This window comes from Pavona decussata, unplaced genomic scaffold, assembly GCF_977016875.1.
Source record: "Pavona decussata unplaced genomic scaffold, jaPavDecu1.1 SCAFFOLD_22, whole genome shotgun sequence".
NCBI lineage: Eukaryota > Metazoa > Cnidaria > Anthozoa > Scleractinia > Agariciidae > Pavona > Pavona decussata.
In genome coordinates, this window is record NW_028145445.1 from 596,814 (window position 1) to 624,469 (window position 27,656).

The following is a 27,656-nucleotide window of genomic DNA, read 5'->3' on the forward strand; positions in this document are numbered from 1 at the left end:
TTAGCAAAGACATGCGCAGTTGACAAGTTATGTAATATCATTGCACTGCACTCTGGGTAAAAACCTCGTCCATTTCCAAGATGGCGTACAGATTCCACCGGCTTCGGGACATTTCAAAGCGGTTACAAGATGTTTTTAAGGTACAAAAAAATTATTCTAATTTTGTAATTTAGTTTTGCTTTTTAAAATGTGTCTATTGGAAAGATTGGCTGAAAAGAAATCAACATACCGCGAGTAAAGGAACATCGGAACATGCTAAAAGTGGTAAACGTTTAATATTCGCGTAACTGAATCTTTGTGTTGCCTCGAAAGACATCGCTACACATGAATCAGATTGTAAAGCGCAGATAATTTTGGACATTTTTGCTAAGGAGTTCGTCTTGGTTTTGATAATAACTTCCTTGTTGTTAAAACTACATAGATACACAGTTGTGTGTTTTATTGCGTGTGAAATACCGGCCAGCCCAATCTACTCCACTAGATCTAGGGTAGTCGTGTATATTGTCATCGCCTGTAAATTGTATGTTTACATCTACTGATATAAAAGTTGGTAAAGTCTGTTAGGGTATCACATCAAATGTAAAACTGTAAAACAAAGTAAAAATTCAATACTAAAAAGTGATAAAATACACTAGCTATTTGGATCTACAGTACCGTGCAAAAGTAAGTTGACAGTCCTTTGAAACTCAAACTTTGTGACTCAATCCTCATTCCTCGAAACTCAAAAACTTCAAGGGTCGAGGTTCAAATCAAGTGTATAGAGTATCAAGTCAAACGCATCAGTAGGAAAACAAAGTCTGCTCAAATTCAAGTGAATGGCTATGTTGAAGTTTCCTTGGTTCTTTGCAGAATTCTATTGTAAATGTTGTGTGTTTTTGAATAAGGAAATGCTTTTTTTGGAGTTTTCATTAGAAAGATTCAAGAACAATCAAGTATAATCATGCGCAGGGTACTGCTTGAGTAGCAAGGATATTTCAGAAGAGATTGTGTTACATTCCTTGAAAAATCTTGGGGTCTAGTTCGCTTCATTGAGTTTGAAGTTCAATTAAAATAAATTGGTGTAGCATATGAAAAATTTGAGCATGTTTTAATTTTACAACAATGATGAACAGATGTGTGAAATAGTAAATTATATGAAAGGAAGAAACGTGCCGAAACAGATTTATCGAACGCTCACTGCCGCTGACTTGGTTTTAGTTTAACTTTCAGCCAAACTAAGACGAGACTATATGAAAGAGCTATATTATGCGAAAATCACTTTTGTTCTCTCTTATGGTTTAAGGTTCGAGAAATTAATCGTTTCCTTGAAATCTGCCTTTGAAATCCTCGAAATTCTTTGAGTGGACATCTCGATACTCAAAACTCAAGCCTCGAACCTTGTTACTTGACTCTCAATAACTTTGAGGATCAAGTTTCTTGTCGAGACTTTTAACTTACTTTTGCACAGTACCGTAACACGTAAAAAATCTCTGAGTTGAGACTAAGTCAGTGGAGTTTGATTTAAGAATTTTCACAGACAGAGTGCTGCATTGCCTTAAAGTTCACAGCGAATAAATAGAAAACATCTTTCAGTATATATTTTTCCAAGAGAACGTTTTCAAATTTTCATTACTAATGTCACAACTGTGTGTGCCGCAGGCCAGTGAAACAAATTGAGTAATTCGAAAGCTCATTTCATCTTTCACACACTTTTTGTGTGGACATGTTGCCACTTGTCACATAAGGTTTTTGGAATAAAGTTGAATAACGTTAAAGTATAGTGTCGCCAAACTGCCATTACTTAAAAACAAGTGGGACCAGCAAATGGACTGATAGCCTCATCACTTGCTATGGCATTCAAGGGTGTGAAGTAAAAATGCTGCATTTTATTTTAAGACATTATTTCAAGACATTAGGTTCATGTAACCTTAAGGGAATGATCCTGTTGTTATTCCTTTAAGGATATAGTAATACTGGTATTTAGTTCAAGTTTATTTCTTGAAATTGTTTAATGTTTAGATACACTCCAGACTAGCAACTACTACAACTGAGGAGGGAGTAAAGAGCAACCGAACAGTAAGTTGTATATTAATTAAATTTACAATAAGCATTTCATTAGCCAGTGACATTACTGAAATCATGCTTCAACCATCAAGATCACCCATTAAACTCATCACCAATAGATGGGCTTAGAAAACTGGTGCCTAGAGAGTTGATGGGGGGCCTCCCATAATTAAGACACACCAAAAGACCTATGATCAGGAACCATCCTGGCAAACAGCCACCACCAGGCACTGTCACACTGAAATTCAGTGGAAAAAACTATACTTCCATGTTGCTGAAATCCTCTGAAAAATTAAGGTGGGTGGGATTGGTGGGGCAAGAATCTGCAACGATTCTCTGCACAACAAAGTAATGATCTGCAAGGATCAGCCAAATTCCAAGCCAAATTAATGTATTGCACAACAGGGACTTGCCCTGTAAGGACCTACATGTACGGACTGCCCAATAGATAACATACTACAAGACCGCTGACTACACTGGCTTGCACCTGTATTTAGCCACATTAATATCAAGATTCTTTCAAGGGTGTTTTGGTGTTATGGGACTTATGGTCCTTAATGACAGCTCTGGTATTGTGTTAGTCTGGGAATCCACTCTAAGTTGTTAACCGTAACTACTACCAACAACCCACCACTTTGGCCCATACCCAGGATCTGGGACCTAGACTCATGACTCACACCACCTATGGTAACCCATGATATTTAGCTACACTCAATAACAACTTAACTCTTTACAATGCCTTAACATTGTCTGCTTTTCCAGCTGTGGTTGGCTCTTGGTACTCTTGCTGCTGGAGGACTTGCTACTGGTTACATACTTCAACCAAATGTTAATGCTGCAGAGCTGGAACTCCATCCTCCTCACCTTCCATGGGCCCACAAAGGCCCGTTTAGTTCACTGGATCATGCAGCGTAAGTGGTTGCTTCCTTTACAGAAAGAGCACCAAAGAACAGATTGATTTAATGTTGGCAGTTCTAGCAGAAATGATATGAACAGAGCTACACAAGAGTACTTTTTGTAAGCTTTTTGAATGGTCAAACTTAAGGACGGTGCCTACCAATACCGAAGTATTTTTGCGCGGTTTATGACTATGCAGGAAAAGCGGATCTTAGCAAGGGCTATGGAAATCCAAAAAGAAAGTTGGGGTGAACCACACATTTTTTTAGAGATAATTAAGCAACAATTATTATTCTAAAAAGCAGTAAAATACAAAACAATGTATGACATAACTTTTTTTTCCAAATTGAAGCTTTATTATCTCTGAAAAATGCATGGTTACCTCCAATTTTCATTTTGAATACCAGAAGCACTTGCTAAGTTCTTTTTTCCCCGAATAGTTTTAAACCATGTTAAAATATCCCTGTATTAGTAGGTACCACCCATAGGAAACCCTAGTATCTCGAGATGCGCAGAACATATGTGCAGTAACAATAGTAGGCACTGTCCTTAAAGGATTTCATTTCCTTTTTAGACCCAACAGAACTGCATAACAAACAGCACCACAGGATATTACTCCTCAGAAGCTTTCATTTGAATAATCACTATTTAGGATTCCATCCATATACTCAGAAATTATTGCTACACATAATGAACAGCACCACAGAGGACTGCTGCTCAAACACTCTTATTTGATTAGTTTTACTAATTAAAAGAAATTTGCTGTTGATAATGCTGAGCATTAAGTGAAAGAAAGTGTAAAGCTGTTTTGCCTTCTACACATTTCAGGTCCAGAAAAATTCCATACCCACCCCAGGCAAGGTCATTGGGGGAGTGGGGTCTTAAAAACGAAAATTTTAGAAGCAAAGTATGAAGCTAAACTGGAATTTCCTAGGAGAGGGGTGCAAAACAAAAAAATCTTCCGTTGGGGAATATTTTTTGGTACTGCACAATGTGCAAATTGAACATTTGATATGAAATGTTCTTAAAGTTCTCTGGAAAGTACAGCTCGATACGGGAAGTAGCTGTCTTCCTATTATAATATTAGTCCAGGACGTAGCTGTCATGTACATGTAGTTTCATGGGCAATAAAGCAGTATTTCTTTGTTCTTTTTGAGGTGATTTACTGCAAACACCAAAATAAGAGCATTTAAAAAAAACATTAAGATTTCAGCCTGGAGTCCAAGAAATTTAAGAATGTGTAGCCCTAACTAAAATAGGAATGAATGCTGTTGTCTATTAATTAGGGAGTGCTTATTTTTTAATTCTTTGTACTGTAGTATTCGCCGAGGCTATGAAGTTTACAGACAAGTTTGCGCAGCTTGCCATTCAATGGACCAGCTGGCATTTCGCCATCTTGTGAATGTAGCTTACACAGAGGATGAAATGAAAGCTATTGCTGCAGAGGTAAAAAAAAATGCTCTTGAAAGGTGCCTTTCTTCTGGTAAACCATGAACGTGAAGTAATGGGCCCTTTGCAGCTAGGGGTCACATGGTACAGAGTCCGCCATGCTGGAGAGCAAGTTGCACACCAGGACATCCAAAACAAAGTGACTTCATCCAGTCAAACTTGAATTTTCTTTGTCTTGGGTGTCCCAGTGCGTAGCTTGCCCTCCAGCAAGGTGGATTTGAAGGGGCGCCTGGAAAAAAGCCTAAAGTGTCTTCTGATAAACTGCTAGAATCTCCCTCCAAATTTTCTTGTTATTACTTGTGAAATAAAAGGAGAATTTGACCTTATATTAGAAGTCACTTAGGGCCTTAATCCGTGCTCCCCTTCATTTTGTACCATGTGACCATTAGCCTCAAAGGGTTCATTGTTATCTAATTATATGTGTTTATTATGTGGTTATGACCATAATTATTAAGATCAAGATTCATTATGTTGGATTGCTGTTACACTGTAACCCATGCAGCCATCCCAGTTGTGATGGGCATCTAATTTCTCCTTACAAGATAACGACTTAAATAACCAAATTTATAGGACATGAGAATGACAGAAAAAAATGATCACCAAAGATAATTTTTTTTTATGTTGAAACAAATTCTCTCAACTAGTATCATAACAAATATGTGAGAACAGTCAGGAGAATTTGCATTTTGATATTGTGACTTAATGGGTTCAATCCAATCAAGCTTTTGGGAAATGCAATATACTGCAAGTCTGTGATGAGATTTGATACAGCTGTTTCGATAAAGGTTGTCCAAAAAAGCGTAAAAGCGTATGTGACAATGCCGAAAGGTATATGTAGTCTGGGAAATACCCAATAAATTTCAATAAAAGCTTAGAATCCATATTGCCTGCCATGGGTCTCAAGTCTTCGCTGTATGGTTGAGGCATTATGGATTCTGAACTTCTATTGAAATTTATTGGGTATTTCCCAGACTACGTTTCGGCATTGTTGAATACACTTTTATGCTTTTTTTGGACAACCTTTCTCAAAACAGCTGTATACTAACTAATGTTTAGTCAAGTTACATGTAGCTTTGACATGACAACATCAGTCATTATTTTCTTGATAGGCTCAGGTTGACGATGGCCCAGATGATGATGGGAACATGTTCACTAGACCAGGAAAGGTAAGTTGGCCAAAAGAGTGATGGTTGAGAAGGCTTGTCCAGAGATTTTCATTAATAGATGGTTTGTGTATTAATCTACAGTATGTCCAATGTGAATGTGAATGTATTTTTTTTTCCATGCATACATGTATTAAAGACCTTATGCATAAATGGCTGACATTTTAAATAAAATTGTTCTTTGGTCTGCATTCAAATTAGCCCTACAAGCTTCATTCAAGGTAAAATATTCTTTTGAGTTTTTGAACTCAAAAATGAGGTGAGTAAGGCTAATCTGAATGCAAACAAAAGAATGTCAACCATTTTTGCAGGGTCTATGTTGTATTTATTTCCATACAACTGTAAGTGTATGAATGATTGTCTTTTCATTTCTAAGTTGTCAGATTATTTTCCCAAGCCATATCCTAATGAACAGGCTGCCAGAGCTGCAAACGTTGGTAAGGAAAGTTTAAAAATAATTTATTATATATCTACTGTTATAAATGGAATGTTTGAACACCAGTGTCATTTACTTTTTTAATTTCCAATAGAGTGTATTCATGTTTTTGGTATTAAACTTGAACCAGCTTGCACACGAAGCTGTTGGTTGGTAGCTGTACATTTTTCAAAGAACTAGAGTATGGCTTGGTTGAACTGTCTTCTTTGGAGATAAAGGAGCAACAGCTTCTCTTATGCACCTATCAATGTTAATTTGCAGGGGGTAGGAGGGGGGCAAAGATTGTAAGAGGATTTCACAGCAAATATGCATCAGTCAATTCCAGAAGTGTTCCCCCTCACCCCAGCATTTGACCATTATTTTGCTGGCCTCGGGATTTTCAGGTCACAATACTGACCGGCGCTTTGTTTCAATGATACATTCACCTGCAAAGACAATTCTTGATTAAGTATGCCAGAGGAGGACATTAATTAAAGGGGCAGTATCATGGGGTTTTGACCTCTTTTGTTAAAAAATGGTGAAGTACATGTAACACGTTCACTTTGCCACAAAATAATTCTAGAACAACGAGAGGAGAGAAATCAACTCAATTCTTGACAGGAACAACATGTATTCTGTTCTAGCGCATTTTGGAAACAAAAAAGCGAGAACTTGAAAAACATTAGCCTAACATTTTTCAAGTTTCAATCCATACTGGCTGACTCTGTCTCTAGCCAGAGGCACTAAGCGACAGTTTTATTGCACTGGGGGGTTAATTTATAACAAAACTAGACAATAATGTTATGTTTCTGTTGTCAGACAAACTTTTATGGGTTTTGAAATGACATCAAATTTTCGTGATACTTCCCCTTTAATTAAATGGTGGATCCATGGAGTGAATGGATGCTACGACTATGATCTCATCGTGATTTCATTTATGATGGATGCTCATTGCTTGTTTGACTTTTTCTTTAAATTTCAGGTGCTTATCCTCCAGACTTGAGTCTTATTACATCAGCACGGCATGGTGGAGAGGTAATCATTATAGATTCTCCCTCCTTGTTTGGTTATTTCTCGCTAGTTTTTCCACATACTTAACTTTGCAAAAATAATGGATGCATTCCATGAACCTTCAAGGCTGGTTCACACTGGTGACGAAATCAGAAGTGGAGTTACATGTAGAATCAGAATTGTAAGGAACCTTCTGTTCTAGTGTGACTAAAACAAGGAGACGGAATTGCAATCGTACACTCAACAGCATCGGAATCACCAGGATCAGTACGTTTCATTTTCTTCTGATTCCACCTCTGATTCCATCGCTTGCAATCAAATGTGAACTGGTTGATTGGAATCAGAAGCTTGAGCACAAGAATCAACCAATCACATAGCTCATTTCCAATCCCTTTACAGGAGATTAAGAACAGAAAAAGTGGCGGCCTTCCACCATTTTGAGGGAAAGCAAGGCTTCCATTTCTGCTGCCATCATATTGATTCACACTAGGTCAGAAAACTCTTCTGATTCCGACTTCGATTCTGATTCTGCTTCCATTGCTTCAGTCGCTATTGTGATCCAGGCCGTACAGTTTGCACATTTGAGTGAACTTGATGTGACCAGCACCAGCTTCCAATACTTTCCAGCACTTACACTCTGGTGGATAAATACACAAAATGGCACAGTGGTGAGAGCACTTGCCTTCCACCAGTGTGGCCTGGGTTCGATTCCCGGACTCGACGTCCTATGTGGGTTGAGTTTGTTGTTGGTTCTGGTCCTTGCTCCGAGGGTTTTTATCCGGGTTCTCCGGTTTTCCTCCCTTCACAAAAACCAAATTCCAATTCGATCTGGAATCCGAGGGCCACAGGTTTGTCAGTCGTCAGACTGTTAATTGTCACCCTCGTTAAACAAAGTTGATTTATTTTAATACCACCACTCTTTATCAGTTGATGCAGTGTCATAACAGTAATGGTATCAAACGACTGTGCTGGCAAAGATTTGCAAATTATATAAGAATGCAGATGTAGATGTAGATAAAGGAGCAACTTTTAAAGCTCAAGACTCATTTGCTTGGTTTTTGTACAAAACCCTTCAATAAATTGAGACAAATTGTTTGTTTTTGTCCGTGACGTAATCGTAAATGCATGTACGCTTTCTTTGCACCAGGACTATGTGTTTGCCATTCTAACTGGATATATGGACCCTCCAGCTGGTGTGGATGTCAAAGAGGATTTGTACTTCAACCCTTACTTCCCTGGACAGTCGATTGCCATGGCTCCGGCACTGTACAATGAGATTATTGAGTATGAGGATGGTAAGAGAATCATCCATATGTGGCTTCAACTAAAACTCATAGAAGTGGTCCATTTTGTCCTGCTCGCCATAACAATGCAAACAAACAAGGGGCTGGATCCAAAAAGGGCTTATGTGCAGTTCAGTACTCTACCAACTGAGCTAATCAGATGGGGGTTTGCCTACTTCCCCCCCCCCCCCCCCAGCCCCAATTAAAAATAAAATGACCCATCCCTAAATAAAGAAGAAAAGGTGGTTTTCTGGCTTTGACCACTATACTGGGTCCCGTTTCTCGAAAGTTCCGGTAACTTACCGGGCCCGATAACTGATTTTGGTGAAGAAGTCAATTTTGGTTAGCCTTCAATGCTAAATTTTAAAATCTTATAATTCTATGATAACATTGGCCAAGTACCATGTCTGTAATCACTGTGTGACGGCCGAAAAAAACATTTCAAAATATACTTATCGGGCCCGGTAAGTTACCGGGACTTTCAAGAAACGGGCCCCTGGAATCAACAGCACAGCTACTTTGTTTGATCATAGTAAATCAAAGTGTTTAATGGATGTTAGGAAAACCTTGTTTTTTCTAGCTTAAGCATTTTGTCTATGCAATGTGTTTGTAAGTTCCAAGAAACAAAAAAAAAATAGATACATCTAATTCAGATAATGGGTAATACTACAAGCAGCAAGTCACTTTGTGATGTCTGCTTAATAATAATGATAATGATAATAATAACAATGACTGGCACTCATGGAGATGACTTGGTTTCAAAGATAAGAGGATATCAGTTTGTTAACAACAGTGATGATGTTATGATGATGATAATCTGAAATGTGTCATTTACAGGAACACCTGCAACAATCAGTCAGATGGCAAAAGATGTATGCACATTTCTTAAATGGGCTGCAGGTAAGAGTTCCAAGCTCATAAATAAATAAATTAATTAATTAATTAATAGTTAAATAAGTTCCAAGCTCAATTAGATGACAAATGTGACAGTTTACAGTAGCCCAGTTTTGATTTAACATTGGCAACACAAATAATAATATAGAGTGAAATTTCCAGAAAGCGTTGTCTTCACACCCTTGAAATTGTTGCTTTGAGTGTTACTAAAGTAGAGTCAGGGGTGACAGGAGCATGCATTTTTATCATGCACAGTTTATAGAAGTATTTCTAGGTCATCAGTGTTGTTGTTGATGGTGTGTTTAGATAAAGATTCTAACGTCTTGTGTAATCAATGTTGTGTCAATACAGAGCCTGAACATGATGATCGGAAGAGAATGGGAATGAAGGTAAAATGCAGTGTAGTGTGCCCTAGCTTTTTCTACTAAACGGCCAACAAGCCATTTTAATGATCTCGAATCTGAAGCCCTGACGTACAGACGTACAGAATGAAACAAAGTTTTAGGAGGATTTATTGTTCAGACATAATGCAGTTTTTAGTTTTGCTTTGTTCTTTGTCGGCTTCAAAGTCAAGTTAAAATTTATAGTTTTTCCTAGAAATCGCCCGTTTACCGGACGTTTATCCTAAGCTCTTTTGAGAATGAGAGCAATAGTACTAACCCTAGTCTCCCACGCAGCCGTCCGTTGTCTCGTCACGGAACCCTCTTCCCCAAAGGTTTCTTAGAAACCGTGTGGGAGGAGCGTTGCGTGACGATACAAGGAACGGCTGCGTGCGAGACTAAAATTAATCGTACTGTGTTCATTCTGCGTTGATTTGTAGAATCATCAATGTACAAACCTTTGGGAAGTTCACAATTTTTAGTGACCTTTTACCTGATTTCTTGTTTCCAATTCATATTTTCTTCAACTCTTAAAGTTTATGGAAACTATTCGACGTCGGATTTTATGTTTTTTCCCGCACAAATTGTACTCTCCATCGTGTCTACCCCTTTTTTCTGAGTGGCGGGTTTTAACGTGAAAAAGTCAATTTCCTTATAACAGACAGGATTTTGATCGCTTTCTGGAAGTGATGTTCCAAGCCTATATACCCTGTAATGCCTAAACTGGAACAAGAATGGATACGTTAGCCCAAAATATTTCACCCTAAAATATTTCAGGGGCACCCAACGGATCGTTTCGGTAAATTATCTGTTCGGAAGGCCCTTAATCCCCTACAATTTTCTAAAAATAATTTTCGCCTCGAACTTTTGTGATATGGGAAATTTAAGGCCTGGTGTTTTCGGATTGACAAAAATGTCGTTTCGGGTACCAAAAAAAGGTCAGCTAAGATTTTCTGAAAGGAAATAAGACCTAAGTTTTTTGGGAAATGGACAAAAATGCCCTAGTAATTTCGAAAAGACTCAAGTTCCCCTAGAATGACCGAACAGACAAAACTATCATAGCGCAGCTTTAAATGAATCTACAGAGCTTTAAAGGCACTCCAAATAGCCTAAAATAGCGTTTCAAAGGATCTGAGAGAAAACTCCCATTGGGTGCCCCTGATATTTACCCCAAATATGTCAGTTTCTTTATCGTTTCGTCCCCAGGCCCTGACGCTGTTAACATTGCTCGGTGTGGCCTCGTACTACTACAAACGTCACAAGTGGTCGGTGCTGAAGAGTCGAAAGGTCGTATATCGCCCATCACCTCACTCGTGATAGTTAATGAAACTTTGGTAGATCACTTTTTATTGCGTCTGTTGCTAAGATCATACATGTCAGCAGTGGATGGCAAAAACAACGAAAATTTAAACGTATTCCCGTGATTTTAAGCGGTGATCAAATAATTCTGCTCTTGCACACAGAATCAACCCCCTTGTATTTCAGTTTTGTAAAGGATCTGTTGAGCGGACGATCTTACATTTGTTGATGAATTTTGTGTTTGCTGGCAGAATTGTGCACCGTTTGTTTCTCGTACATACGTTGATCTCTGTGAATTGGTGTTATTCAAAGGCTGTGAGATTTTGCTTGAGGCTTTTATGCGCCTTGTAATTTGATGTGACGTGAATAAATGCCATCAGCTGTTTCTGTTGTGTTACTTTTTTTATTAATTAAAAGCATTTTTTTTCTTGGTAATCACTTTAACATTGAGACATCGACGATAAAGATCTGCACGTACAGTGGAAGTTTGTAAAATGCGAACACCTTTATTTGAGTTCTACATGCCGATTTATGACGTAATGTTTACAACACGAGCAGCAATGTTTTATCGGGATTTAAAACCACGAGGAGCAGACGAGTGGTTTTAGACCTGACAAAACACGTGCTGCGAGTTTTTTGAACGGCTTCAAAAACATTCCTGGAAAAGCGTGTGTCAAGAGAGTTCATAACAATGATGCTTTTGTGAACGTTGGAAATTAGCATCAAGAAAAACGTTAAACACCGCATACTAATAAGGAGGAGGTTTTATCGGGTTTTAAAACCACTGCACGTGATGTTTTATCGACCATTTGATAGGTCAATGGGCTTATGAATTATTAATGAGTTTTGAAGGGAAATTGAAGGGGCAGTGTCACCTACTTTAGAATAGCAAAGAAACATTTGTATCAATGGAATCGTTAAACTAATGGTTGGATTTTGTTAATAATAACCACAGAAACTACTGGTAATTCTGTTTGGCCGCGGATGGCTAGGATGGGAGTGGATTGCAACTTGTAGAAATTTGCCAATTTTTATTCAAGTTCTTCCTGTGTATTTCAGAGAAGTCGCTAAAATGTGGTTATGGTTTGTTCTTCCTCCGAGAAAAGCCTTCATATTTTCTTCCCACTGTTGTCACAAAACAGGTCATTTGTCAAATATTTGAGCAGTTTTCACCAAAACACAGCGAAATCGCCGTGACAGTGCCCCTTTAACATACAATAACAACCACCGTTGGTAAATGTCTTCCGTCCAGTCAGGGTAAATTATTCAAAGTGGACCTACAAGGCGAGCTTAAAAGAAAGACCTAAGAATAGATTAAATTCCTCGTGTTTTCAAGGAAAATTCAATTTCCCGTTCACTATTGCATTTTAAAGTGTTTGAACGAGTGAACGGGTTTGACGCACTTCCCAGTACTTTCTCTGTTCCAATCTCATACCCAGAGTTCTTAGGCTCTTTGGCCAGCGGTTGGTCGTCAGGAGAGACTCTGGAGAATTCGAAAAAAAAAAATTAACAATATTTTAATTGGCTTCCCCGTAAACGGCTTGCATTGTTGTACCCCCGAGTCTCCCACGGCGACCAACAATCAACAATCAGCTAAAGTTCGAAAATCGCACGTCAATTTTTACTCTGAGATGACCACCTTAAGACGAACATTTTCAAGAAAATCCTTGATGTAATCGACATCAACCTAAAAGATGTCAAGAAATCCACGTGTTCAAGACTTCTGCCAGAGTTATGAATGAAAACAGTAATTTTATGAGGTTATAGGACAAAAAACAAGCTTCGCACCAAAACGAGGCTGTGCCTCGTGCACGTCTAAGAAAATGTTCACATGGGAGGGAAAGACGCTGTCGCGTCTTGTATAATTTTTTCAGCATCATCAGGTTATTAAGAGCTCTCTCGTGCGTTTGGACCGGTGAGGGTCGGGACTCTGCAGAGACTCTACGCCTTGTAACTCTACCCCCAATGAGGGGGGTACGGGGGAGCAGAGACGGGGAAGCATTTGCTCAAATTATTTTTCATTTTTTTTTTTTTATTGTTATATTAACATGTTAAAAGGCGCGTTTTAACTCGTATCTACTTCAAATGGATGTATCTGGCACTGTAAATTCGATGTAAATGTTAAGAAAGCTATGTTTTTGTCCCCCTTTAAGGGGGGATTCTACCTAAATTTAAATGAGATTTGAAAAGGTTTTAAGAAGGGATAGTAGAAAGAAAATGTGACCCTATTTGGGAAAAGCCGGGTGAACGAAAATAGCGTTAAAGCGTTTTCGTTGTAATGCATTTTCAACGCATTGAAAATGCGTTGAAGAGCATTTCCATAGCGTTTTGAAACATTGGCAATGTTCTTCAACGGAACTGAAATGCGTTTGCAAGTCCTCTTTAAATGATTTGAAAACATTGTCAATGCGTTTTCAAAGATTGACACTGAACACGTTCAATAAAACCGCCGGCCGTTTGAAATCATTCATAGAACCGATGCTATCAGTTGTTATTAAATCTTTACAACGAATTGTTAACCCATTAGCATGAACTCTAGCAGAGTGTCAACAAAACCTGAGCTAAACCATGGCCTGGGCCATGGCCTACCCTACGGCCCACCCCATGGCCTACCCTATGGCCTACCCTTTTTTTGCTGGAAAAATGGAAAACAAACAAATAAACAATAAAAGCTCAAACACAATAATAAACAGTAACAAAGCGAAAATTAACAGTAAACAGAGCGAACATTGTGTAGCGAGGGCAGTGACGGCCTGAGTGAGGACAGCAGCTCCACTCGTCCCAGTCCCCTGGAGGTTTACAAAGCTGTTCATAATCCAAGATGGAGGCTAAACATTTCGCGATCGAGGTCTTAAATGTACGTTTCAGTTTGCTCTCTACTCGCTAAATACGCCTGCACTGCAATCTAAGTGATATGAGGTGCAATTCGACAAAAGAGTATGTTAAGGTTTGATTTCACTGAACAGCTCTTGTGTACTCAGTGCTAATTTATAATATAATAATAATAATAATAATAATAATAATAATAATAATAATAATAATAATAATAATAAAAAGTCTTTATTTCGTCACAAGATAAAAAATACATATCTCATGTCACAATATCTGAGTAAAAAGTAGATACATCTAAGTTATTTACCATTAAAATATGCTCACATAGCTAAATTGTAGTTAAAAATTAGGCGATTAATGTAAGCGTTCTTGAATCTATCTGTATTAACTTTCGGATACTGACTTGTTTGATTCCTTAAATTGTAAGTTGATACTTTCTTCTTGGGTAATAGTCCCCTTAGAGGGTGTCGGTCTATGCCAGATACCGTACTAAATACTTTTCTATCCTGCTTTTCTAGAAGGTTCTTGATAGAAAAAGATATAGATGTATAGATGTATACGTTTGTAACATCTATCTAGAAAACACTGCGTAGCTGTCAGCTCTGCCTCAGAGGCACCATATACCGGCAACCCATAAGTGATGCTAGGAAGTACAAGACTTGAAAACAAGTCATGATCTAACTCTGCCTGAGAATAACCTTCCTTACGTAAGGATCTTAATATAAACAAGCACTTATCATGTCCTGTCCCTCGTTTGTAGTTTCGATTTCAAAGTAGTGGATTTTTAATTTCATTATTTTAAGTACAAAGGGACAATCAGACACTCAAGTAGGTTGACATTTGATTTCACTGGGAACTCCATGTCCTTGTAAACGTTTGCTAAGGGCTTTAAACTTACCATGTCTTGTCACGTTTTGATTCCAAAGCAGTTCATATTGTTAAGAGTGTGCACGCTGGGATATATACGTTTTAAAACAAAAGAAGCTTGGCGTTTTATTTCACAGTACATTGACTGCTCATGCTAATTTATCATATCGTGGCCTTGAAGTTTTAATGCCAGTAGGCAGTTCACACGGTTAAGTGCAGAGGTATCGTATGATTTAGAACAGAAGCAAGGCGGTGGCCTTTGATTACACAGACTTCACTGTGTTAGATCTACTTTCGTCTAACCAGGGGAGATCAGCTCGACTAAACCGGCGGGTGGAACTCAGAAGACGCACACAATGGTTGTTCAAGGCTTGCTTGTATTTTTACAAGTTCACTTTACAGCTTCACTACAACATTCTCTAGCGAAGAACTTCTCGCGTTGCTTTTATGTTGGTTCAGCCTCTTTATGCTTTTATGTCGGTTGGAGTATGATTGACAACCTACTGTCAAAAACTCATCAACTCCTAACATAGGCTTACGTAAGCCCTTCTATGATTGGTTAGTGTTAGAATTGGTACTGGGTACTTTCCCTTTATTTACTGAGAAAAATGTACCGTTGTTTCAAGATTTTCACTAGATTCTTCGATATGTACCACCAAAATAAAGCAACGGGAGAAATATAAAAATTACATTGAAGACTTGTATCAATAAAAAATTACACATTGACAATCAATGGTTTGTAACATACTCAGATGAAGTTTCAAGCAGTGTTCAGTGTTCTTGTTGAAAACAACAACTTTCCACGAAGAAAGGCGGTACTACAAGTTCAGTTGGTCTTCCACTCAAGAAGTTAATTTGTTTAGAAAAGAACTTTGCCGGAAACTTTTACCATCACTTTATAGGGATTCACGCCCTGGTTTCAAAATGAGTCTTTTCAGGTCACAGGTCATAATAGTAAATGATTAACCAGCGTGCTAAGTAAAAATTAGGGCTGTTCATTGGAAGAACGGTATCTTACTAACGCACGGTTGGATAAATATGAAACCAACTTAGATCTGTCTACTGATGAATGTTTTAGGCCATAATTAAACTTCGAAAATTAAGCAGGTTTTGGACCTCCAAACATTGAGCGTGTTCTATAATGTCGTATGCACTGCGCTGTTCAAAGGGCGCTTTGAAATGAAATGCTCAAACTAAGTTTTTTTTGTAATGAAACAAATACGCTTTAAGAAATAGTTTTTCTACGGTGTTCGAGGAGGATCACTAAATAAATTATCTCCTTTGATACTTGCCTTGTTTTTTTGTTGCTGCAAATATCAATTTTTGATAGTAAACGTCCTTCTGTTTGATTAAAAAAAATCGCTTTGATTTAATTTATGTGAGTTTTCATTTTTTTTTTGGTTATTTTTTTCTTAAATTATTTTTTGATTTTTTTGGTTTCATTTTTGATTTCCCAAATTTGTTTTTGATTTCTAAAATGAGTGTTTGATTTCCAAAATTTGTCCGTTTGATTTCTAAAATGAGTTTTTTTGATTTCCAAAATTTCTCCGTTTGATTGCAAAAATGGTGTTTGATTTCTAAAATGAGTGTTTGATTTCCAGAATTTGCCCGTTTGATTTCTAAAATGAGTGTTTGATTTCCAAAATTTGTCCATTTGATTTCTAAAATGAGTGTTTGATTTCCAGAATTGGCCCGTTTGATTTCTAAAATGAGTGTTTGATTTCCAAAATTTGTCCGTTTGATTTCTAAAATGTGTGTTTGATTTCCAAATTTTGCCCGTTTGATTTCTAAAATGAGTGTTTGATTTCCAAAATTTGTCCATTTGATTTTTCAACTGACGTGTTTGATTTTCGAAGATAGCGCTTTTGATTTCTCAAATTACGACTTGTGACGATTACCAGACTTCTGACGTGCCTATAAAAGCACGTGGCAACGATACCCAGCGAGGATTGTTCTCAGTAAGTAGATCGTTAATCATGGCTGCTCGCGACATCGAGGGAGTTTTTCGGGGACATTGTATCAACCACCCTCCGCACAGGTTTGGTGCTTGCGAAGTGTACGTGCCAATGGAGGGAACTTCAAAATGCCGCTTTTGCGGCTGTGTCGCCCGTGCACATGTGAGTATCTAAAGTATTGAGAGTATTGAAGGCAACATTTGTTTTACGGTTTGTTCAGTTTTAATCAGGTGTATTTCAAGATAAGAAAAAGCATGCATTACTATATATGTAGTTAATTGTTGTAACTCAGTGCTAAATTGAGGTTGAGAGCGTCTTAAATTTCTTTCTTCTTTTAAACGCTTGCGCTTTATGATATAACTGATCACTATAATAGGAGAAGTGGGGGGGGGGGGGGGGGGGGGGGAAGTGACCATATAAAAGTTACGTGGATGGATCCTAAAAGCTTTCAAAGCATCCTAAAAGGAACCAGAATTCTGTTTGTGGGCGTGTTCCGAACAATTTTTTACTCATAAGAACTACCTTATCATTTTCTTCCTCTCATATTTTTCTGCTCAATTATACCCTAAACGGTACTACCATACATCGGACGGAAGTAATGTTAGATTTTAACGCCCAAATGTATAACAAACCACGAATTCTATCCCCTAAAAAAGCTACGATCCCCACCATCACGTTTTTGGATCCCCCCCTTCCCCCTGTCTTACCCATTTAGGTAAATTTTCCCGCTTTGTTGTGATTAGTTAAATAATAGAAGTGGAACCCTGTGAAAAAAACCGATACAAATATGTTTTGCCGGCCCCTGTCATTATGTTATCGTTTGTATTTATTATTATCTCTCTCGCTCTCTCTCTCTCTCTAATTTTTTTTTTTGCGAAGTTTTCACTGTGAAAAATTTGCAATTGCAAAACAAGCGGAAACCGCGTGGATGTCTAGATCAGATAAGCATACCAGCGAAAACTATTGCGGTAACCATTTCACAACTACTTCACAGGTTAAAAAAATTTTCGCACAACTTTTTCTCTTGAAATACAACCGAAAAATTGAACCAATTGTCCAGTTATCAATGTAGTTGCAGCATTCGACTTTGTAGTGGAATGGAAGTAGTGAATGTTTTAAAATTTGTTATTATGTAGAATGCGGTTGCTATAAAAAAAACATGCTGTCTGAGAATCCCGAAATCTTTGCCTCGATTTCAAGTGTAGCTGGATTTCTAATTTCCACGCACTATTTGCCTACGTACCCTAGTTTTACAACCCGGGTGTTGCCTTCAATAAGAGGCCATTCAAGGTCAGTTTTGATAAGATGAAGGTGATAAGTAAACGTCGCCAAATGGTGTCACACGTCTGGCACAAACAAAGAATAAAAAGATAAATAGTTAAAAACTTTTATCGTATTCGATTGCGTTTCATCAAATTGCGAAAGACAACCCTTCCGTGCCACCCAAATTCTCCTGTTGAATAGTTGAAAATTCCAGATAAAGAATGGAAAGGTATTTTCCGGCTGTCTAGAACTTACTATGAACCATGTATTAACCGGCACCGTGTTAACGAAACGAAAGTTTATGACTCGCAGTTTCCGACCCATGTAACAAATAATCGCCTGTCGCTGCTAGACTCCCGAACAGTCGTAGTTTTTTCCTCTGATCACTGTAAATGCTGCACGTATTAAACATTTCCCAATGAAAACCGTAGAAAGAAAAATATGTGACCGAGTACCCTCCTCCTTTCCAGCCCCCCTCCCCCTCCCCGCTCGGTTTTCCTATCCGAATAAACAGAAATTAATGTCGTTATCTGCCTAGGTTGCCCTACGGCCCGTGTACACGACACAGTTGTGGTGGGTACGATCAAGTAACTGATATTGAAGGGGAATGTTGCAATTGCGGCTGTGCGCCATCTGCGCACCAGAGTGAGTACCACAGGAAAATTTTTATTATTGTGTTAGAACATCTTGAATCAAAGCGACAAAAGCTTCAAAATCAGACGAGTTTCAATAAAGTTATGTCTAGGTCATTGTAGATGTTCTACTCCGTACAACACGGATTTTTTGTCTTTCCTCTTTAGTTATAAGCACATCCAGCCTGAAGTCCTCAGAAAGTCCTGGTAATGTGAATTTTACACCCTTCTTATCTTTTGCTTCTACTTAATTTCGATGTTGTAAACTATTATACACACAATTTGGTCAGCAAGGCACGCCACAACAAGCGTGAGGTTACACTGATTAACATGTATGCATTTCTTTTGCTCTGATTACAAGTACGCGGGGTGAGTCTGGAACTAAGGATTGGTACTAGTAGTTTTTTTTTTAAACAAGAGCCTATTCTTTAATAACAACGTTATTTGTGTATTTAAATAAGTAGCTTAAAATAGTTGTCTAACATTGATTTTATCAGCTAGTGAGCAATTAAATGGCAATAGTTCAAATCGGAGACTTCGCTCAGTATTGACATCTCTCTTTTTATCGGTTAGCTTGTTTCCAGAAAATCCGTGTGCTAGGATCATCCTCTTTTCACACAAGTAGTATACCTATTTTTTTGTTGTTATTTTTTTTTATAGCTGCCAGAGTAACTCAAGGGATACCGTCAACCACCAAAACTACCTCTACAGTTTCTGTCAATGAAGGTAAGGAAACAGATACCTCAATAAAAGTAAATTGGTATCAGTAAGCATGTAGAATGGCTGAGAACTGCTTTCTTAATTGTTCATTGAACTGCGCAAGAAAGAAAGAATGGAATGATCGTCGCAGTTAAACACCAAACTTACAAAGTTGCAAGAAGAGGCCTTAAAAATTGGTTTAGTATAGAAATTTACCCCATTAATTATTCCACTACGAGGAAATGGCATAACCTTTAAGTGCGGTGCCTCGTATTGTTACTGCGCATACGTTCTGCTCGCCTCGTGATACTAGAGTCTCTTATGGGTGGTGGCTTCTTTGCGCGGTTAAAACGTTTAGGGGAAAGCAGAATTTAGCAAATGCTTTTGGTATCTAAAAAGAAAATTAGGGGTAACCATATATTTTTCAGAGATAATAAGACTTCAATTTGGAAAAAAAACGCCATACATTGCTTTTTTTATTTTACTGCTTTTCAGAATAAAAGTTGCTTAATTATCTCCAAAAAATGCGTGGTTACCCCCAATTTTCTTTTTTGTTTTCCATAGCCCTAGCTAAAATCTTCTTTTATCGCATAGTCATAAACTGCGCAAAAATACTTTGGAATTAGTACGCACCGTCCTTAATATCACGGAAGGTGTCAGTTTCGTTGGACGATTCAATTAACAAAGGTTACAAATATGAAACACAACAACCATTGTCAACTGCAGGTGAGGAGACCAACGTATGGGAGCAAATCCAGCAACTGGCTAAAACAAAACGAAGTCAACAGCTGGATAAAAACCCACCCAAACGTCAAGTGCACAAGCCGAGTGGTGGACGTGGAGGCCCAAGACAAAACGCTGGTCGAAAAAAGAGGATCCCCAAAGTGAGTCAATGAATCGACGAAACATTTCATGTTTTTTTTTTTATCTTTACGTATGGTAATTTAGCAGATCTCTCGCCTCCCCCAGCAGTGCCTTGTTCTCAGATGCTATTCTTTAATCCATTTTCTTTTAGCTGACGATACCAGCTTGACGTTTGCTAGTACTGACGTTATCCATTGAAATAATTGCCTTAATTATGATCTAGGCAAAGTATACACTTGGTTAACAGCCAACAAGCTACATGGCTGTGGAACAGGTAGCATCAGCCAAATCTCTTGGGGTCTAGCTGATCGTAGATCAGACCAAACTTTAAATCGGGAATGTCATATTGAAAATATCTCTAAAAAGATTCCGCCATAAGACATCTAATGCCCTTTACTATTTTAGTCAATGCTTATCATAGCCTTGTTCAACCTTACTTTGATTATTGTAATGAGGTGTGGGGAAATTGTAACAAACGGCGCCTTTCTGATAAGATTCCAAAGCTTCAAAGATTGTCTGCATCCCGGACCAGGAAACTATTTATGTACTTTAAATCAACCACTTATAAACAGCTTTTGAGGTCAACAAATTTTCTTAATGAAGTTGCGGCCTAACTTAGACTGCTAGGATGTTCAATACAATTAAAGTAATGGGTCTGTATGCATACCTTTGTCTAACACTCAAAAAGTAAAATTTTGGGGAAAACTGATTGATCTTTACAGGAGGTAAAAGTGACGCCCGTGAAGCTGGTGTCCCGTCGTTTGGGCAAATATCAGGCAAATGGGCCACAAGAATTTGTGAGTAGTCATACAAAATTCTACTTTTACATGGTTAAACTTGGTGACATGTTAGTGATTATGTACAAGCACTTTCTGGATTCATTTTATCCACAAGGTTACTGTTTTTACAAGGTACTAGTGAGCAGCACATAGCAACGTTATCAGACCAAGAACAAGATTACATGAGGAATTTATGGATATATAACTTTTAAAATACAAGTCACGTTATCGCAAGGGTGTAAAGAAAAAAAATTCCCACAATAAATACGTGCAGCATATGACTAAAATACTGTGTGGAACGGGTGATGTTTAATTTTGTGGCTCACTAATTTAAACGTTAATTCTTATTTATTTTTTTGCACAACTCCTTGAAAACCTTACCGTTAATGCGTTGATCTTTTGACAGGTATCTTTGGGTGGGATCGATTGCAGCACGTCAGGGCTCACACTAAAAACCTTGGAAGACGTTTTCTTGCGACACTTCCTTGGTTTTACAAGAGATCAGGCACTTGGTGTTTACCAATTTTGTATTTTGAAGACGTTGCGTGGTCCGCGACTGGACAGGGACAGCCACATTTCCGGCAAACAGTTCTACTTCTACTGGAATGCCGGGTTTGAAATCCGGGTATGAAAACGCAGTTCTAATTCCCGTTCGATTCATACTTTTATGTTTAATCCTTTTGCGATCTTCGATGTCAAGGCAACGGTAAAAATCAAGTTGATAGTAATTAATGAATTTATCGTTGTGGATTTTATTGGTAGGGGATATCTATCAATGGAACTCGCAACTCTTTTTCTTTATCGATTTTTACTGCTTGGCATAGGCAATCCCTTCATTGTTTGATTGGTATATGACCTGGAATCAATTATTGAAATATCGATTTGATTGTGCATGGTTATACTTAAGGAATAAGGCTTTAGTTCCGGGTGTCTAAGATAAGACCCCAAATGTTTATTTATTTATTTTTTTTTGAAATTAATGGCAAAAATTATTTTGCCGAAAAAAAATTAAATGCATATAGTAGGAAGACACTCGATCGGTTGCAGAAGCACAGCGTCAAGTGATTGATAGCATCCTCTTATTATTGCTATTATTATTATTATTATTATTATTATTATTATTATTATTATTATCATTATTATTATTATTATTATTATTATTATTATTATTATTATTATTATTATTATTACTATTATCGAATTGGTATTTCAACGACTACGCCAGGACGATCAGTGTTCGTTCGATCAAAAAATTAAAAAAAATCATTTTTAAAAAATGGCGTCTTAGGGTCTTCGTTTACAGGACACGTCTTTATTTTCTAGGTGTTTACAGTAGATCAAGATCACGGGTGGCGTGGCATGTGTCACCTTTTCACTTGTTTTATGATAATTAAAGCTAGGATTAGATGCCTTTTTTCCGAGTCCATGTCGATAATCTAAGCTATTTGATGAAGGATACCGTTTGACTCTACTTGCAGGAATCCGATGATGAAGAAGAAGGACTCTGACAATATGATGACTGAAAGCCCGGACTTGCCGGAAGTGGATAGTCATGAGACAAGTGCGCGTTCTTTGCTGCCCCCAGTAAATGCACCTGCTGGGCAAAGGTCATCAGGGTCTTCTACGGCAGCACCCGTTCCGATGAGATCGGTCTCAGTAGCACTGAGTAGACGTGCGACTCATGTGCGGCGTAGAGCGCAACTAAAGGGACTTGTGCAGCAAGTCCCCGACACATTGCCGGTTAGACCATCGACGGTGTTAAACCTTGGAAAGTCGATTGCTCTTCCGGCTATCAAATTAACTGGTAGGGCAAGAAACAGTTTTTTAATTTCTTTAAAATGTGTTCAGGTAATCTCTTACTTAGTTACTTAATTCCGTCGTGTTGGTTTTTCCTTGGTTAATGGATTAAAAACAAGCAGTCTATTTTATAAAACCCTTTGTTGTTTCTATTTCAGACTGATATATCAAATCGTTACAAAGACCCAGAACAAAATATTGGTAAAGTTGAGGATTTTTTGACAGAACTCCGGGACCGGTTGTTCCCCACGTAAAAGTGATGCAGGCGCTCGCCGTATCTCTTTAGGTCGAATTTTTATTGATCGGTTGATTAAATAATGACAAGGGGCACCCTTAACTGGTACAGGAAATATTTGAAAGTGAACTGCTTCTAGCAAGTTGGAGCAACGCTTTGGTTAAACGGGTTTCGAAAAATCGGACTCAGGAGACCAACTAAATAGCAGTTGGTAGCAAATACGAATGGACGGTTTGGAAGTATTCGCGAGAGCTCTCGAGCTCTCCAAGACCCCCTCTACTGTTTACTTCAGAATTACATTCATTATTACCTATTTCTTCTTACGACGCATTTATGAATTACCGTACATTAATCGTTGCTATTTGTCTCGTTTCACGCTGCAGAATTCCCAGTTGCGATAACAGCATTCAATATTACGAGTGACTGGAGTTCCATCGAGACGGAAGGACCAGCTCATTGTGTTCTAGACGTCAAAGGCTTCCCGGCAGAACCATTCAGTTCTGGAACTTTTCAAAATGCCTTTAAGGCCGAATGCATTGTCCCCAACAAATATCTAGAGTTGGGAACAAAATATGTACTAAAACAACAAATAATTGTGGGGTTGCTAAGTGACACCACAAATATAGAAGGCCTCTCCTCAGATGAGATGGATTAGAATGTGAGAGGAAATCTGCTAAGGTACGACAGTAAAACCTCCCATAAGTAACGAGACCCCAGCTTGCTCTTGTTATTTATGGTGTACCCCTTAAATAGGATCGAAAATATACAATTACACGGCCAAGATAGAACATATACAACGAAAACGGCGGGGAAGTGAAATGTAAGAATTCACTCCACACATCTCCAACTGAAATAAAAACTTTAGTCACTTTGGAAAGCATTGTATGCCATAGACTGTGTCTTTTTAGTACGGCCGCAAACGTCTTTATAAACAGAACACAGCCACGTAAACGTTTCAGATAACGAGAAGGATCTGGTCACAATTTTTACGATACTTTGTTCCAGCTGCATTAAAACAATTTACAACTTTAAAGACATGCACCTCTCGGGGGCGGACAGCTAGAGCGGTTCATTTACGAGGGTGGCTGTTCTAGAGAAGCAATTATACAAGTACTCGTGGTTCCTTTTTCCATTGATAATTTTTTCTGCAGGTGTGTCAGATATCAGCTGTTGCAAATGCACTTTGTCAACACCACAACATCCTATGCAGACAGATACCTGATTATGGAGAAGATTTCAGGTAACTTAAAATGGTCGCCGTGACTGAAACATAGATATTTCGTTTAGGTTGAAAAAAGGGTGTTTATATACGCACACGTTCGACGGCCTGAGACGTTAACGAAAGCAATAAATCGCTTCTATTGGGATATTTGTATCTGATTTTTGTCCACTGCTCGCTTTCGTATGTTGTTTTTTTTTTTCGAGATAATGACTCGAATAACCACAACACTTTTTCACTTAACTTTTACTTTTTCCACAACTCTTTTCCCTGCCTCGTAAGCCTATTATGAGTGGATGAAATTAATTTGCCATTCGACGCCGATAAAGGTGGCTAAGTTTCAGTGTTTCACTTTTTTTCCAAGACAGCTGCAGCACCCACTTTATTATACAAAATATATCATTTTTTTTCTTTTTTCTTTATTAGGGTATTGCCATCGGTATTTGCAAACATGGCGGGACAATTTCCCTCATGTGCAACCATTGAACCGGAGATAGAGGGTACATGGGAAAAATTTATAAATAACGACGGATTAGAAATTGGTGACGGCGAGGAGAATTTTTGACTTAAAGCAGTAGCTTTCACCCACTGGACGTTTGAGAGGTTCGGTGGCAAGCTACTTGTGTGTGACTTGCAAGGTAAGTTGAATTTTTCACTCACAAGGGTCTAAATATTTTTTGCGCGTACCCTTAAGTTAGCGGAAAGAACCAGTTGCGATAACTGTTGAATAATCGTAAGAGTTTCCCAAAACCCGGAAACCAATCGAAGATCATGATGACGATTACCATTTACATTTCAGTTCGTTTATCGCCTTTCGGGTTCGTCATTGTTTCTGATATGCAGGAGACTGAAAACAGGGGAAATAAAAAAACTGTTCAGAAATTCGCCAGATTTAATTTCTTGCCAAGGGTAATTACTGGGATGTTTAGTGTGTTCGTTCACTGTCCTCAACATTCTAATCTTCTTTAGGTGCCAATTACCACCTGTCAGATCTGGAGATCGCCTCAACAGATGAAAGGTCCGTATAAAATAGCATTTAAAAAAACAAACGTATATAAAAAATCAACAACTTTCTTTCGTACGGTTTGGTTCTTTCTGGTATCCAAATTTTGCCGGGTAGTACTTTGGGTAGACGCGAAAGACTAAGTGTTCTGCTATTTTTAATCAAACTTTTATTTTATTGGCAGTTCAGGTTAGTCTTAAACGGGAAGAGATATTTTCCATATTTCAGTTGTCTCGGCAATTATGCACATACTGACGCTAGAAAGAACGTCCACAGTGTAACTTTATGTAATATTAAGTGTGATCTTTTCATAATAGGTTATTTGGCATCGGTAATCTTTCCAGTACTGCACTTGAAGGTTCAAAGCCACTCACCGATGCAACATTTATTGCGTTGCACTGGATTTGCCTGGTGAGTATACAGACATAAAGCTTATCACCCTGTTTAGAAATATTGGTAGATCTTCGACCATAGGAATTATTAACTAAAGCCTTGTCGAACTGTACATAGTAAACAAAACGATGCTACGGGACCACTGACACGGGAGAATAATTGTGTTCTATTAAATATGCGCGGGACTTGGTAGAAGGTATATACGATGTGACAGGCTGTACACGCATGCAAAAAAATTTACCGCCCAAGAAGCTGCAACCCCTCAATCTAAAGCGTTAACGAACAACCGTAGTAGTTAGTTCGTGATTCAGTAGTGGAATTGGAGAAGGAAAAAATGAAGGAACAGATGAACAGGAGTCGAGCAAGGAATATTCAAAAACTCCAAAACAAGGAACGAAGTTAAACCATTATACCTTAAGTTTTTCCATTTTTTTGGTATTTCACTATATGCATTTTGATTCAAATAGATCGTTCAAATAGAATTGTCAATTTTTAAGGGCAGAAAAATGATCTCAGTTAACAATTTATCTTCCAACCATGTTAACGTTTCTACCAACAGGTTTTGACACATTAAGTGCTGCAGATAATGAAGGGAATCAAGATCCGACAAGTCCCGAGGTCGGTAAGGAAATAGCGCAATTTGTGAACCAAATATTTCAGTTACAGTTATGAGAGGTTCTAAGTGTTGTTTGCCCGAGACAAGAAAACTAGACAAACTAGTGGAACAGACAATATTTTTTTATGCAATGGCAAAATAAACTGATTTACCAAGAGACTTGGATTTACTGATTTACGTACGCTGGTTAGAAGACCTTAAAGTTTGTGAATTCAAGGGAACAAATTCAAGAACAAGGCAATCGCAAAGCGGACGGCTTTAGAAATTTAAAAAGCAAAAACAGCAAAAAAAAAAAAAAAAACAGGAAACGAACTTAAGGCCGATCCTGTGATTTGAAGTAAGTGATCGAAGTGTATAAAAGCGTTTTATCAGATACATTAACCTGAAACAGTTTTCAGTTACTCAAATTACAAAATCCCTTACTACCCTAGTATGCCCTAGGATGCAAAGAAATAAATGTTTATCAATGATGTTTTGTTTCTAGGTAACCTTTCATCCGCGACACGAAATTAACCTACAGAATACAGTATAGGTATAGGTCAACAGTACAGGTGAGTGTACTATTGATCTTAAGCCCCTTCCCTTCTGGTTTGCAGTCTTTTCTTTGCTCTTTATTGACAAACTTTTAAAAATTAGGGTCTCGAGTTCACTATTCCTTACATTTTTTGCGGGCTCTTTCTCGAATAATAATAATAATAACAACAATAATAATAACCAAACCAAAAATGATGGCGTGACGTTGTAAATTAGTATTTTAGGATCTTTTTAACAACTTTTTTATTTCATCAAAATTTTAGTCTTACTATTGTTAAAAAATTGTGCTTGAAAATAGCTCTGTTGTGCTTGGAAATAGTCGCTTTTTTAATCGAAATGAATTTTAAATATTGAATTGTAAATAGGTTTTAATAGCTCTTTTTTCTACTTTTAACTTGTAAATATCAATTTTGCTTGGAATATTATAATAAAGAAAGATTATTATTATTTTAATAATAATAATAATAATAATAATAATAATGATAATGATAATGATAATGATAATGATAATGATAATGATAATGATAATGATAATGATAATGATAATAATAATAATAATAATAATAATAATAATAATAATAATGATAATCTTTTAAGAAGAGGCCTCCAATCACCTGACGGTGATTTTCAGAAGGGTTCTCTAAAATAAATACAAGAGCTTGTAATTTAGAACCAAGGTTGATCCACATCTGAACGTTCTTACAGCTGTAATTAAGCAAGAGACGCCAGGAGATATTACAAAGTTGAGAGTTTTTCCTCTACCAGATGTACAGCGAAGAAAATTGCTGATGGCCTCAAAGGCAAAACAAAAACATTTTAACTAAGATAAAAGAGACACCCATAATCAAGTGCTTGCATACCGACAACTACCACCTATCCGTTCACTTTCGCCCCTATCAATGTAACTATAAGGGAACAAATAGCAGCAACCCCAAGCTTTGAGCTGTACAGTACTTTTTAATTCCACAGACGCATTTATTACCCTAAGGCGTTTACTAGAGAGGGGAGCCGGCTTAATACACCCGACGGGACAAGCGAACGTTCTGTAATCGAACTTGCTCCATTGTATACGATCGCAGTCTAACAACAAACTTTATGTGAGAGTTCGCTAACCGAGAGATCGGAGTTATCGAA

General features: G+C 37.8%; 2 protein-coding genes and 1 long non-coding RNA gene across 4 annotated transcripts in view; 2 read left to right on the forward strand and 1 right to left on the reverse strand.

Moving 5' to 3' along the window:
- Nucleotides 1–27,656, reverse strand: part of LOC146486014 (uncharacterized) — a 370,416-nt gene that overhangs the window by 272,671 nt on the left and 70,089 nt on the right. The gene's annotated exons all lie outside the window — the stretch shown is intronic.
- Nucleotides 39–11,219, forward strand: LOC146486023 (cytochrome c1, heme protein, mitochondrial-like). Its single transcript, XM_085101796.1, has 11 exons — nt 39–140; nt 1,999–2,055; nt 2,806–2,954; nt 4,260–4,386; nt 5,499–5,555; nt 5,929–5,989; nt 6,950–7,002; nt 8,126–8,273; nt 9,099–9,161; nt 9,507–9,544; nt 10,742–11,219. The coding sequence occupies exons 1-11, from the start codon at nt 81–83 to the stop codon at nt 10,850–10,852; spliced, it is 924 nt and encodes a 307-aa protein (XP_084957922.1). The 5' UTR covers nt 39–80; the 3' UTR covers nt 10,853–11,219.
- On the forward strand, nt 16,510–26,541 carry LOC146486024 (uncharacterized). The gene is made up of 14 exons (XM_085101623.1): nt 16,510–16,589; nt 18,290–18,396; nt 18,552–18,590; nt 19,044–19,109; nt 19,809–19,966; nt 20,669–20,743; nt 21,132–21,350; nt 22,204–22,529; nt 23,141–23,435; nt 24,403–24,614; nt 24,946–24,994; nt 25,297–25,390; nt 25,932–25,990; nt 26,473–26,541. Exons 1-8 carry the CDS (start codon nt 16,510–16,512, stop codon nt 22,231–22,233), a joined length of 774 nt encoding a protein of 257 aa, XP_084957749.1. The 3' UTR covers nt 22,234–22,529; nt 23,141–23,435; nt 24,403–24,614; nt 24,946–24,994; nt 25,297–25,390; nt 25,932–25,990; nt 26,473–26,541.

What these genes read in the sequence shown, in the direction of transcription:
- LOC146486023 (XM_085101796.1), top strand. Translation starts at nt 81, where the DNA reads ATGGCGTACAGATTCCACCGGCTTCGGGACATTTCAAAGCGGTTACAA. An exon ending in TGAAAGCTATTGCTGCAGAG is followed by an intron (nt 4,387 to 5,498) that starts GTAAAAAAAAAT and finishes TTTTCTTGATAG; the next exon opens with GCTCAGGTTGACGATGGCCC. An exon ending in ATTTCTTAAATGGGCTGCAG is followed by an intron (nt 9,162 to 9,506) that starts GTAAGAGTTCCA and finishes GTGTCAATACAG; the next exon opens with AGCCTGAACATGATGATCGG.
- LOC146486024 (XM_085101623.1), top strand. Translation starts at nt 16,510, where the DNA reads ATGGCTGCTCGCGACATCGAGGGAGTTTTTCGGGGACATTGTATCAAC. An exon ending in AGGTTTGGTGCTTGCGAAGT is followed by an intron (nt 16,590 to 18,289) that starts GTACGTGCCAAT and finishes TTATCTGCCTAG; the next exon opens with GTTGCCCTACGGCCCGTGTA. An exon ending in GAAAAAAGAGGATCCCCAAA is followed by an intron (nt 19,967 to 20,668) that starts GTGAGTCAATGA and finishes TGATCTTTACAG; the next exon opens with GAGGTAAAAGTGACGCCCGT.